At 33.5% G+C, this 15,393-nt stretch overlaps 1 protein-coding gene across 2 annotated transcripts in view; it reads right to left on the reverse strand.

Annotated features, from left to right (window-relative positions):
- The window catches only part of CADM2 (cell adhesion molecule 2), a 335,754-nt gene that overhangs the window by 76,143 nt on the left and 244,218 nt on the right, over positions 1–15,393 (reverse strand). Inside the window, exon 8 of one of the 2 annotated variants that reach the window (XM_058731711.1) lies at positions 10,206–10,325. The exons of the other annotated variant lie outside the window; for it this stretch is intronic. Within the exon in view, the coding sequence (XP_058587694.1) occupies positions 10,206–10,325 (120 nt within the window). The remainder of the gene's footprint in view (positions 1–10,205; positions 10,326–15,393) is intronic. 2 annotated transcript variants of the gene reach the window in all.

A 15,393-nucleotide genomic window follows, 5' to 3' on the forward strand; every position in this document is an offset into this window, starting at 1 on the left:
TATTAAGTGTGTTTCATGTGGACTGTCAAAGAAGCAAGGGCAATGCCAGTAATCTCTTCGGCTTCAAAGGCACAGCTCATAAATTTAATTCGTTGGTTAGGAAGAAAGATACAACCAGTTTAGTTTATTAATGATTTTTAAAATAATTTTAGAGATGTTCGGAAAAGCATTTATTCACATAGGTAGGCTAAGCTTTTAAAACGTAAAACAGATTATCATCCTAATCATAAGAGACTAAGTAGGTGTTGATATTTTATAAGTGCTGTGCTTTCTGGAATATCATAAATATGGAAAAATTTTAATTTAATGTTTGTATGCATATGCATATTATATAAAAATGAATCCAAGGAAAATGGCACATAGTCTACTAGGGAGCATTTTATTTTCTTTCTTAGAGATTGTTTTGCAGGAAATGTATATATTATTAGATTATATAAAATCTAGGATTATTACCATAAAATCAATTAAGACACTCCTACATTTATAGAAGTAAAAACAGTATTAGTAAAACTGTTTACTTAGAAGAAATGTAAACTAATGGAACAAAGATTTCTTTTTAAATTGATCTAAGCCAAAGAAATAAACAAGCTTAAAATGAAACTCTTAAAAATGTTTGATGTTTTAAATTGCACAAGCCACAAGAGTGCCCTTAGAAAATAGAAGAGAGCATAAGTGTGCTGCTTCCCTTAATAGGTCGTATTGGAAAGAAAATAAGAACACCAGTTTTCCTCAACTATTTCCCAAATGCTATAAAGAAAGAGGTAAATATTTAAAGATTTTCAAACTTGGCCAGAGTTCAACTTCACAAGTTTGGAGTCAAATGCTTTGTTTAGTTTTAGAAATGGTTGTATATAACAAGCGATGTGTATTCTTATTCCAAATAAGATCTACTAGAATACAAAACAAACAAAAAACAAAAAACAAAACAAAAAAAACAAAAAAAGACTTTAGCCTTCTATGCTATCTTGCAATTTAATTTAAACTGAAACATTGCCATTGTTCAAATGTGTGGGTCCATAGCTGACTGAGAGACTAGGACCCCCAGTCCATGTTCCCTCCCAGGTCCAGCCTGTGGACACTCCCTTCAGCACCAACAACACAATATTTGTATCCAGGTTGAAAGTGTTCTCAACTATGGGCCATGCATGTTGCTTGCTCTTTCCAAGTAGAAGCATTTTTAGTACTCTATTTTCATTATAAGCTATGTTTCATATGTTTCATTTTAAAGGTGAGTCAACTTCATATAATAAGTGTTGTTTCTAAAAAGACTAATGGAAGTTTAGCTACACTTAGAGCTTAAATGTGGAAACCTGTCTTTTTAGAGATAAGCAGGTCTCTCTATATGGACCATCTGGAGACTGAATTATTACTTAATTTTTGTCGAGTGAAAAAAACCCAACATATTGACACTTAATTTTTAAAAGCTCACAACACCATGCAAATTATGTTTTATTACCACCAATAAAACCAGAAACATTTTTAATAGCTAAACACTCATAATACAAGCTCATAAACAACTTCTTGATTTGCACACTTTGGGATTTAACTGTGTCAAGATGATATATTTTACCATTGCAAATGCTCTATTTGAGTGCATTTATAGTGACTAACTCAGAGCTATAATGACTTCATTTATTCTTCTCAGTGCTGGCTTTTTTTTTTTATTCTGTTAAATGTGTATAATTTTGTAGTCAATTTTTAAAGTATCTATACCAAAAAGGGAAGGAGGTGGCACAATAAAACTAAATAAAAATAAAATAAAGATAGACTAGAATTTCTTTTGATGTAAAGAAAATAGAGACTAGAAGCATAGGTCAGATCATTATTGCTTTTAAAGCTGATTTAATTAAATAGATGCTTCAGACAGTGGTTTAAAGTACACATGTATGCATTTTGTGTTAATTTTACTTTAGTTTCTTATATTTTGAAGCCAGAGAAAGGAAATGATAATTGAAGTAAAGAAATCTGCATATCAAATACTATCTCATAATCAACACTTTAGGTAACTGTAGTTCATTAAAAATGACTATATGAAATATGTATAGAATTTCAAAATTTGTCTCAATTTCTCTATGCTGTCACCAAGTAGTTTAACAAATTTTTTTTGTTCTAGTTTAACTTTGTGTTAATGAAGGTTTTTTACAAGTCACATAGATTTACTTCAATAAATCTTTAAAGAATAAAGTATTTATTAAGATTTTTAAAACAGAAATAATTTAGGATTATACTTAATGGTCAAACAAGTCCCTAACCTAATTTACATTTAAATAATTAAGTTTTATGTCATTCATATGATTTATTTATTTATTTTTAATGTTTATTTATTTTGAGAGAGGAAGAGAGAGACAGAGTGCAAGCAGGGGAGGGGCAGAGAGAGAGGGGGACACAGAATCTGAAGCAGGCTCCAGGCTCTGAGCTGTCAGCACAGAACCCGAGATGGGGCTCAAACTCACCACTTTCAGATCATGACCTGAGCCAAGGTCGGACACTTAACAGACTGAGCCACCCAGGCGCCCCTGTCATTCACATGATTTAAAAATGCAATGGAGGGGCGCCTGGGTGGCTCAGTCGGTTAAACATCTGACTTCTTTGGCTCAGGTCATGATCTCACGGTTTGTGAGTTTGATCCTTGAATCGGGTTCCCTGCTGTCAGCGCAGAGCCTACTTTGGATCTTCTGTTCCCCACTCTCTGTCCCACTCCTGCTCCACTCGTGCTCTCTCTCTCTCTCAAAAATAACTAAACACATTTAAAAAAATAAAAACAAAATAAAAATGCAATGGCAACGTAGGGCTAAAGAGTTATGGTATATGCTAAAATTCATTCTATTCTACATGGATGATTTAAAATATTTCACTTAATATTACATTTTTAAACATAAGTAACAAAATTAACGTGTCACTTAATTGTGAAGAATTGAGAACTTGCAGTGGAAGAGCCTGATTGTCAAAGTATCCATTTCAGAAGACATTCACCTTGAATAGACACACTACCAGCAGTAGAATGCAGTAGAATACAGCTGCAATACAGTAGGATACAGTAGGATACCACTGCTGGCAAAACAATCAGATAAGGTATAAGGCTGCCCTACCTGTGAAGCTTCCTCTTTCAGAAAGTCATGAATAACCTAGAAAACTGACTGTTTTGAGTAACCCCACTTCTTCCTTCCTATGCCCTCCTTTCTGTTCTTATTCTTTAAATTTGCCAGTTGGTGAAACTCCAAACCCTTAGACATGCTAATAAAGGCAGAGCCCCAAGTCCATGTACACTCTCTCTCTTTCTGACCATTGCCTCACTCTATGGCCTTCCAGGAACTGTGAGTGATAAATTTTGTCACTCAAAGTTTCAGATAGTTTCTTGCTAAAATGTATCCAGAGATCATAAGAACCACTAGAGCTAGTCCAGCCACAACATTGGCCCTGGTGGAGGAAATGTCTGGGGGCTCCTAGAAATATGAGGGGTCTACCCAGAACAGTGCCTCAGGCATTCCTAGCTGAAAGTATTGTCAATAGGTTGGGATCAACACAATGGTATCCATCTTTAAATTTTGTGAGTTTGGTCATTATTACTCTAGTTGTAGTCAGTTTGATAATGATCAATTTCTTAAATTTTTAAAAGATATCCTTTGTTTTTGTTTTGCAATGCTATGCTTAAATAAGGTTTCATTGCAAGTAGACTCATTATATAAATAAATTGTTTAAGAATTACTAGACAAATGGGGTGCCTGGGTCGCTCATTTGGTTAACCCTCAGACTCTTGAATTCGGCTCAAGTCATGATCTCACTGTTCATGAGATTGAGTCCTGCCTTGGGCTCTGTGCTGACGGTCCAGAGCCTGCCTAGGATTCCCTCTCTTCCTCTTTCTCAGCCCTTCCTGTGTTCCCTTGCTCTCTCTAAAAATAAGTAAACATTAAAAAAAAGAATTACTTGACAAATGATGTAATTTTATTACTATAAAATCATTTTACCATCTCAAAGCCTAATGTAAAACCAAATCTATATTTGAATTAAGAATTCATTTAGATGTTTACATAGATAAACTATATAAACAATCTCATCATCAAGTTTAGGAATTATGTTTCCCTATTTAGTGTATTGAAATGCATGAAATATTTGAACAGACTCTTAGTCATAGAACAGGAAGTATATCAGATACTTTATACCTTCTCTTTATATCATCTCATTTTAAAGCATTTTTTAAAATGTTTATTTATTTTTGAGAGAGAGAGCACAAGCAGAGGAGGGATAGAGAGAGAGAGAGGGAGACACAGAATCCCAAGCAGGCTCCAGGCTCTGAGCTGTCAGCACAGAGCCCCACACGGGGTTCAAACTCACGAACCATGAGATCATGACCTGAACCAAAGTCGGACGCTTAACCGACTGACCCACCCAGGTGCACCTATCATCTCATATTTATACTTCAAAGGCATTTACAGTTTTGCTCAGTCAGAAACTGCAATTAGGAGTTTAGAAGTTTTTCTGTCTTGATAAGTATAAAACATTGATTGGTGAATTCTATTTTTAAAAATCATGCGAATAGACATAACCACTGATATATGTCATTGTCTCATATATGGTTTTAGAATTTTCAATACTTCAATATTGTTATCTGTAAAATGAGGGTGCTGCTAAAGATTCCAAGATTATGATATAATTATTATGAAACTAAAACTGTGTGATATGATCGAAATGAAAGATGTTTTCAAATTAAAAACACCATGCTAAAATAATATTAATACTAGAAATCACATCAGGTCATTTGGAACCATTTTATAAATGATCGTATTTAACTCATTAATATTTATCACAGTGATCCAAAAAAAAAAAACAAAAACAAAACAAAACCAAAAAACAGGAAACATTTATAAGAGAGTATAAATATGCCATCTGAATTGAGTGATAGGATTAATCAGGCCACTAGACTTTTAAAAAACCCTGTCATTTCCAAAAGCAGAAATTAAAATGTCTTATAGCCATAGTCTCTTGCAATGAAAACATTTTAAAAGATCTATAAAATGTTCAGATTTTAGATATATGCTACAAATCAAGAATACTATAAACTTCATGGAAAGTTTATAAATTATTGTTATATTTGTAAATAAATTCTATATGCTCTAGTAACATGTTATCTATCTTTTTTATATAATCAATAAAAAATAGGCTTAAAAGTAATCAGTACACTACCACCAAAAACCATTGCAAACCACTATTATATATTTATATATATATAAAATTTCAGTAATTGCATCATACAACTACAAGTAAACACATTTGTTTTACTAAAGAGAAGTGAGAAATAATCCTATCATACATTGATTGTTGATTATGTTTTCAGAACTCTAGATACTATCCAATCTGCAAGGCACCTGGGAATTAAATGCTTCTATTAAGTGTTTCTCATTTTCTGATAAAAATGCTGAGGCCCAATGTGGTTCATGGTGCAAGACCAAAGACTTTGTAAACAAAAGAACTAAAATTCACACCCAAAGATGCCCCTAGGGCACACTTATTTTCTCTTTCCCATGACAGCTGAAGTTTGCTGGCTTCTCTATGTCTTAACACCTTTATTTGCGACAAGACAGTGCTAATGGCCAGCTTTTATTCCATATGGTTGAAGTTCCTATTCCTCCTTAGGGGGATGCATTTCACATACAAATTGAAGAGATGTGAAATTGAGGGATTTGAGGAGTTTGTTTTGTTCTATTTCACCCTGATTTCTAATATAGCCACAGGTGTAATTCTTTAAATGTAGTTTTTTTCAAATTTTCATTTAAATTGTAGTTAGTCAACATATAATTGTAGTTAGTCAACAAACCAGTCTAATACTGGTTTCAGGAGAACAATTTAGTGATTCATTACATGTAATACCCAGTGCTCCTCACAATAAGTACCCTCCTTAATACCCATCACCCATCTAGCCCATCAGCTGCCCACCTTCCTCAGTTTGTTCTCTATAGTTATGTTTATCATATCTCAGACTGGAAAACTTAGTAGTGGTGAAAGAGGGCAGATAAAGAAATGAATGGTGATTTATTTACAGTCATTTATTAAATATATACATAGGTGGGTAAATATAGTTTATGAAATTTGAAGAAATAACATTTAAACCTCATAAAATCAAATACAGTTACTTTAGATTACTGAATGAAAGGGATGAAACAAATAAACTTAAAAAAACTGTAAGATGACAATATTGAGTTCTCTTCAGTTCTCAGATTTCCTTAGATTATTATTATGATCCTTTTGAAACATCTTTTATTAATTTATGAATAAGTGAATTAAATTGAAAATGTAATTGCATCTGAAAGCTCTAATTTAATAGGTAATATACAAATAAAGGAATATCATTCAACTTAAAAAACACTTGTGTACAAAATTCACAACAATGTGAAAAACAGTATGGGGTTTCCTCAAAAATTTAAAAATAGCAATACCATATGATCCAATAATTCCACTAGTGAATATTCGCCCAAATAAAATGAAAACACTAATTCAAAAAGAAATATGCACCCTTACGTTTATTGCAGAATTATTTATAATAGCCAGGAAATGGAAGCAACCTGAATGTCCATTGATAGATGAATGAATGCTTAAGGAAGCATCATGAAGGAAGATGGTCATGAGAAAGATGTGGTGCACACACACACACAAACCTACATACACACATAAGTATTAGCCATAAAAAAGGACAAGATTGTGCCATTTGCAAGAACATAGTCCTAGAGTTTTATGCTAAGTGACACAAGTCAGATTGAGAAAGATAAAAACAATATGATTTCACTCATATGTGCAATCTAACAGAAACAAATGAATAAGACAAACAAAACGCGGAATGAGACCTCTATATACAAAGAACAAACTGATGATTGCCAGAGAGGAAGGGATTGGGGCGGTGGGCAAAAGGAGTTAAGGGGAGTGGGAGATTCAGGCTTCTAGTTACAGAATGAATGAGTCATGGTAATGAAAGTAACAGGATAAGGAGTACAGTCAATGACATTATGACAGCACTGTATGATGACAGATGGTAGCTACACTTGTGGTGAACACAGCATAATGTATAAATTTGTCAAATCCCTATGCTGTTCACCTGAAACAAATATAACATTGTATGTCAACTGTACTCAAATAAATTAAAAATTTTTTTAAGTGAGACAACTAAGGTCCTAGCTTTGCTGAACTTCACATTCTAGTGAATGGAAATGGAAATTAAACAGATAAAAACATAAAATAAAAAAAATTCATAACAATGTTTATATACTGAGTTTTCCACTCCCTCAAATATGGACTAGAACATTAATGATACAGGTGCGCCCAATGACTTTCCCCACCCTCAGGGGTTTATTGAACATAGAAGAGAAAAAAAGGCATTAGATTAAGACTTAATGTCAGTGCCGCAATTTTCTTTCCTATACAAAATAACTACTATGCATTGCCTAACTTATAAAATACATTTTTTCTTTCCACATACCTTGGCGCCATTTGAAAAATATTGTCTTTCAACCTTTAGGTAAAAATAACAGGGAATGGCATGTGGGTGCATGTGTGTGTGTATTTGCGTGCGTGTGTCTTCTTTGAGGTTAGTTTATTTGCATGTTCTTCTGCAGCAAAGGTTAATTCTTTATCACTTTTAAAGTGCACGGAACCTTTTAGGAAACCTGTAAAAAGTGAATTTACTTTAAAAAGTAGAAAATTGATTTCATTTTAACAGCTGGTGAAGATGCAATAGGGAAGACTCCACTTAAGATGCATGTGAACGAGTATTAAATATGTTATTAAACACTTCATTTGAAATAAAACGTTTTTCTCTTTTTTATACTAAGATGCGTGTATACATGTGCACAAAGAGCATGAAGACTTTTCCTTAAATAAGTACAGACATTTGTTACTTAGGGAGGGTGCAGAATGCATTATGTAATTGCTAGTTATTTTAGATAGAACATGTTTGATTTGTATAATTGTACAACCTGGCATAGCCTCATATATAGATAGCAAGCCCTCAAAAATTTTTTTTGAAGAGGAAGGAATAGTTGACTATTAGGAATTTTTTAATGTTTATTTTATTTATTTTGAGAGAGAGAGATAGCACAAGCAGGGGAAGGACAGAGAGAGAGAAAGAGGGAGGGAGAGGGGGAGAGGGAGAGAGGGAGAGAGAGAGAGAGAGAGAGAGCGCGCACAAGCAGGGGAGGGGTGGAGGGGTGGAGAGAGAGAGATTGAGAGAGAGAGAAAGAGAGACTCCCAAGCAGGCTTTGGGCTGCCAGTGCAGAGACCAGCATAAGGCTGGACCTCAGGAACCATGAGATCATGACCTGAGCGGAAATCAAGAGTTGGACGCTTAACCAGCTGAGCCACCCAGGTGCCTCAGGAAATGTTTTTTTGTTTTTTGCTATAAGAACGTCTTCAAAAAAATTAAGTCATTATGTCATCGTCTTTTTCCATCAAAGTGATTTGTCTGTACAGTCAGAACTTAATATTATCATAGAGATTTTGTTAGCATGCAGTAATTACATTTTATTTAAATTGCTATTTGTAGGGGCGCCTGGGTGGCTCAGTCGGTTGGGCAGCCGACTTCGGCGCAGGTCATGATCTCGCAGTCCATGAGTTGGAGCCCCGCCTCGGGCTCTGTGCTGACGGCTCAGAGCCTGGAGCCTGTTTCAGATTCTGTGTCTCCCTCTCTCTGACCCTCCCCCGTTCATGCTCTGTCTCTCTCTGTCTCAAAAATAAATAAACGTTAAAAAAAAATAAATTGCTATTTGTAAAATCTTTGGAAAAATAATAAAATGAAGCAAAGTAAAAATTTAGGTATCTTTCATTTCCTATAATATCACAAAGTATTTTTTACCTTTTTTGATTTTTATTACTTTTACTTGATTTTCATATAAATTGATATGAGAAAGATCTTTAAATTCTTCTCACTTGTAGATTTAGCTCAAAAACAGTTTGCCTAGTAATACTAAAATAAATAGTAATTTTTGAGAAATTCTTATTGCTACTATCATCAAACTTCAGTTATCAATCTTATATAATAGAGTTAACATGATTATCAAAAAATAATTATCAAATATAAGAATTTTTCAGAAACGAAATAAACACTATGATAACCGTAACATCAAAGCCAGAAACTCAATTTAATATTGAAAATTAATAAAACCTCAAGAAAAACAGATAGTATATTGGAGGAAAATAATGTTAAGCCAGTCCTTAGTATAACTTTGATTACATATATATTAATGTAAAGTCCCCATGATTTTGAGTTAAATTGTTAAGCTTAACAAACATATTAGTGTAGGCAACATGACATAAAACATGTATAAGTACAAAAAGACAGACTTAAATAGGACAAATTCTCTATGAGCATTGCTTATGCAAAAATTAAGTGTAAAACATGTTTTTCTATAATGAACTCAGACAATTCCTTTTAATTTCTTCATCACCTACTAACCACTCAATGACTGCTCAGGAATGCTTTTTTATATTTCTGAACCATCATGTAATTATTTTTTTGCCTTTAAAGATTACTTCAATTTCTTCAAGTTTGCTCTCCTTTAGGCAAAAACATTTATTAATAATAAACCAATACCAGAGATTACTCATGGAGCCACATATGAATTCCTATCATCCTAGACAACTTTATCAACATTTGTTTTGAGAACATTCTGTTAGTGGAATAGATCTACTCAGAGAATCACTTTAGGGTGACATGTTGAATATTTACTTAAAAGTTCTACGTGGTGAACAGTTTATGATGACCCCATGAATTATGCCAATTTTAAAACACATTCAACACTGTGGGTATTTTTAATCTAGTGGCAGAGGAATAAGCCATTTACATCAGGTCTTTAAAGAGCAAATGCTACCTCTGCAAACTTGAACATCTTATTTCTTTGTTTACAATTACAAGGCAAGGCAAAAAAAAAAAGTGCCCCATGTTCACATTTAACTTTGCTCAGTGTTTGCTCCATATATTTTTAGCCGATATTGTGGAATATTTTCATAGTAGTCATAAGTGACACTAAAAAAATTAAAATGTAACACCTTGTCTCATATTCTATCTCTATCCCAATAACCCTAATTGATAGCAATTTAGGTGACTTAATTAGTTCTTATAATTAAGTAAAATTGGATCTCAATTTTTCTACCCTTTAAAAAAAAAACCCTTTAAAGCTTCATTTAATGTGCTTTCCAGGCCATAACAAAGAAGCATACTGTACCTCTTACGCTGCTGGTTGTTGCAGATGTGGTTGGGCTGGTTGTTATGGCTACAGTGGTTGTGACTGTTGCAGTGGTAAGGGAGGGGATGATAGTGGTGGGAAGCAAAGTGTTGGGAACATCTGGTGAGTGGAAAAAAACAAAATATAAAACAAAATCATATCATGCAAACAAAAGAGAAACACAAATGATTCAAATTATAAATACATACATCTTACTTAGGTTTAACTTTAACAGGCTTCAACAGATTATCGGGTACAAAGCTGGCCATACCACACAGTTCTTGCCATTTTTTGGTTCACTTCTTTTGCGTGCTCCCACCCAAAGCAAAAAATGTGGAGCAGTGTTTGAGAATGAGCAGATTGTTTGTAATATTTCGAGTGAAATTTAAAATGACAAGAATTCATTTGTTCACTGAGTCATTTAAAACATGTGACATGCAGTAGCAAAATACAACTAGGTAAAACAAAAAGTGACATGCTTTGTCAAAGAAGTAAACAAAGAAAAAAACACAACAGAAATAAACACAAATAACGCCACCATATAAGATTAAAGAAATGTTAATGATGGATGAGTATATGCGTGTTAAATGGTTTTCTTTTTTTTTTTTTAATTTTGATTTTTTTTTCTTTTAGGAAAACTTAATGGCAGGAAATAAAATGAGAGCGATCTTTAGAAACAAACAAAAAAAGAAGCTTATTGTTATTATTATTACTTTGCTTTTCCTTTTCTCACAAATGATGTTAATGTACAGCTTAGAGTCTTGCAATTCTTACCCTGATTAGCTGGTAACGCCTTCTAACAATTTTGCAGTACCTAGGAGTCTTTAACAGGTATTGAGTCAACTAGCATGGAACCCAATATTCTGAAAGGTTTATGATTTATTTTATTTGGCATACATAGGAGAGGTGATTGAACATAGACTTGAACCATAATATTAAACACCTGATCCATAATCAAAGTTGCCGAAAGTTAACAGTAGACTCAAATACAGAAAACAAAGTAAACAGAATAACTTAGAGCTTTACACCAAAATCTTCCCTCCTTTCACTCAAAACTGGCTGCAAATTTGAAGAGCAGCATAGGGAACACTGAAACAATAGGGCCAGTGTTAAGCTACAGAATCTCAGTAAGATTCTCAAAAAGTCAAATCTTGTCTCAGGTGAATAGGCATATAATTTACACAGTGAGGAAATGAGAAACAGTTCACAAATTACCTGTAATTACTGTGCTGGGGTTTGATTTCACATGTTTGCCACACAGTCCCTATATATTCAAAGCGTTTGACAGATTATTTTGCCGTTAAAAGGCTTCCTGTCATTCTCTCAGCTGAAGTCTTTGAATCACACCAAAAATTTTCTAGTTTTTTACTTCTGATAAATTAGCCTTACCCAATCCTCAGACTTTAACCTTCTGAGTTCTCTACACTGGAGACATCAGAAAACAGTAGGAGCTCACTCTCTTATCTTGGGTATTGATGTTTACACCTGTTTTTCAACAGGGAAAATGCTTCCTAGACAGTCAAATTAAGAAAACAACCTTCTAAAAACTCAATGGTGCTACATTAATCACTGGAGAAAATGGGCATTGCCTGCTGTGAGATTACCATGATCATAAAACAGAACTGACTTTAACAACATTATAATCTGAATAAATATTATGTATATGTGCACATATACTTCTTATTTACTAATTTTTATAATATTCTTATTTTCATGGTAAGCTTTTCTAAATGGTGTGGCAGGCTGGAGGTAAATGAAAGACATTTTCTAAATGAAAAAAACATGAATAATTTTAATTTTCAGGCATATCTAAAAAAGAAAATAATACATTCTTCGTCTGCTAGTAAAATCCTTTTCTCATTAGGATCCCAAAATATATGCATTTAATTTATGCAAAAGGAAATACCTTAGAAGGTTATCAAGTACATATAATACATATAATAATGTTAGTCCTATATAACACCTCATGTAAAGAACCTGCTACTACCAAACCTAGCACAGATGATAAACATCAGATTATTAGCTATCAGACACTAAGTTAAAATAAGATTCCATTAGATCTGAAAAGCAGCCTTTCAAAATTAGCTAATATCATTCAATTCTTAAGAAGTATAACACAAATAATAGGTTTTAGTGTTTTTGTCCATTTTTTAGTCTGGCCAAAAAAACCACTATTTGGACTTTTTTCCCCCCTTTATTCCATACCAACGAAAATCAGCTTGATTTGTTTTGGAAAGAACCCATGTATTTTCAGGTACTATGAACATTTTTGTGTAAACCAAACAATATCTTTATTTCCTATAACTGAAAATGTATGAAATATAGGGTTTTTCCTTGGCTAACATTTCAAGGATTAAGGAAACAATAGTTTTAACAATTGTTAATCTACTTTAAGAGAACCACCTTAGAATCTTTTGAAGTGTCCAGACAGATGAGGTAATACTACAAAGCATTATTGACTTATACTGACTCCTCTTTATCTGCTCATCATCCTCTCTCATCCTTCCTTCTTGACTGCCTATGTACCTAAAAACAAACCTGCTGGAAGCAATTTAATGGAAAGCACCTTGGCCAAATGACAGTTGGGTCAAGAAAGGTATCTGTCAAACAAGAAAACCCTCTCAATCATTGTTACATGTTTTTAATCACTACTAACTTTATTTCATCTTATGTGTTCTGAAATATTTTAAAACATTTAGCTTTATCCTTCTTATGGCACATTCTTGTTTGTCCCATTACTTATTCTATTGTAAAAGAGCAAACGTTGTAATAATCTAAATATTCAACACCAGGAGAGTAATCAGAATCAACTGAAATTCAACAACATAAGATTAGTTGGTATTCTTAGAAAGATAAAAAATAAATGTATGATAACTTCTCTCTTCTATCTAAGCTTTTATTGATGTCAGTCTCCACACTTGACAATTAATCCTTGAAGGGAAAAACTCTGCCTACTTTGTTGTTAGGATCCTAGCACAATTTAGAAGGTGAATAAATGAACTTTTTCATAGCATTATAAGCATATGACATATTTTAGGAGATCTAGAAAAGTCCATTTCTTTTACAGGGTCATCTAGTTAATATAAAGCTAAAGATTATATTACTTCTCCTAAGGAAAAATACCTCCTTTTACTTCTTTTAAGTAAACTCTATCCTCATCGTGGGACTTGATCAGACCCCAAGATCAAGAGTCAGATGCTCTACCAACTGAGCCAGCCAGGTGCTCCCGAAAGATAAATTTCTAAGGCCACGACATACAGCTTCTTCCTTCAATGTTTCCTTGCTAACAAAAGGAATCATCGCTCCCCTCTCCTGCTACTCTGAAAGCAGTGCGAGCCTGCCCAGAGATTCATGTCCTCCATGTCTCCTTATGAACTCTCTTCATTTGCACCTAATTTGAGACCTTCAGAAAAAGGGTGAATGGTCAGGAGGGTTCACTAAGCAAATCCTACTGTGATCAGTAGTAAAAGAGCATGACAAATTTTGGAGTTATCTATTATTATAGCCCCTTAATGGATGACAGAACTTTGAGATAGAGCTTCCTTGTCCTAAATTTAAATATATGTGAATATATATGTATGTTATGGTACAGAGAGAATATTTTATTCCATATGAGTATAATGGAGTGATTTCTCCAACAGTTCCATCTCAAGATTAGTTATTTTAGCTGCCTGACTGTAACTCTTGTCAAAGCAGAAATTAGAAAAGGACTCTGAGCTGCCTTTTCTAAGTCAAAACACTCATCTCTGGTTTTTCACTCCTATAACTGAGTAGCAACATTTTGGCATCATTTAGCGATTGTTTAAGAGATTTGATTCGGTTCATTCACTTTTGGTCTTTCACTTAGACATTCATAGGGAAAATGGAACTACATTTTCATAAGGAAACATGAAATAAGAAACACTAGTACTAATCATTTGTTTCATTTTAGAAGTGTCTAGATTTTATTTATTTTTGGGACAGAGAGAGACAGAGCATGAACAGGGGAGGGGCAGAGAGAGAGGGAGACACAGAATCTGAAACAGGCTCCAGGCTCCGAGCCATCAGCCCAGAGCCTGACGCGGGGCTCGAACTCACGGACCGCGAGATCATGACCTGGCTGAAGTCGGACGCTTAACCGACTGCGCCACCCAGGCGCCCTAGAATTCTGTACATTGTTAAAACCATTATACTGTTATACAAATTGTCCAATCAAACACAGTACAGGATAGAAAATGCAGGTCATTTTTCCCCCTTTTAAGATATATCCATTTATTTTTTCTCAAGAATAAAAATAAACTAATCTACATGCAGAAGAATTATATACATGAACAAAACATGACAAAAATAACCACATCCTGATTTGACATTAATTTACTCTGTTCAAGCAAGATAATCTGCAGCCGTATTAATATTACATGTAATTTGCTGAATACGAGATGTTGATTTTAGGAGATCTTAACATATGCCTTATATGTTAACATCATATGATGAAACGATGTCTGGGCATGGACACTAAGTAACTATACACTAGAAAAATCGAGAAAATGGTTTGTGACATAATTTATGAATATTAAAATTCATAAATGACAACTATATAATAAGTCAATCAATTAACTATATCGCATTTCATCTCTGATTTCTACAATACAAAAGATGGGGCCAAATTTTTTATTGCTATTTTCCTTGGAGAAGGTCGTATTTCAATCAAATAATATTAATTTTTCCTGAAAAAAAGTGGTTACCAATAAAAAGTTCAGAAGTTACAATTTACAAAAGAAATGAACTGTGTTATATATTTTCTAGAGGTTAAGGCATAAAGAATGAAGAGTGAGTAACTGATAAAATATATAGTGGATAAAAATTGTATTTTGAGAAGTGAACAAAGTAAAAATAATGAGATTTTGTTTGTCTAGATAGACATCTACTATAGAAAATTCAGGGATTTGTTTAAAGGAAAAAAGTGAGCATTTTTGATAGGAAACTGAGAAAAGTAAAGGTTTCAGGAATGAAAACATTTGCTTAGAGTTTTACCTACACATAAAGTGTGGATTACAATAAATTACACTTCTCATTTCAGTTGTAACATATATACTGTTTTCATGTAAAAGAAAATTTCAGGAGTATTTCAATAATGTCCACTGAACCCCAAATTTAGTCATCGTCCAATTGCATATTAGTGCAGGCAAAGTCTAAGTAGGCAGCAAAA

The sequence above is a fragment of the Neofelis nebulosa genome, chromosome 5 (genome assembly GCF_028018385.1).
Source record: "Neofelis nebulosa isolate mNeoNeb1 chromosome 5, mNeoNeb1.pri, whole genome shotgun sequence".
Classification (NCBI taxonomy): Eukaryota; Metazoa; Chordata; class Mammalia; order Carnivora; family Felidae; genus Neofelis; species Neofelis nebulosa.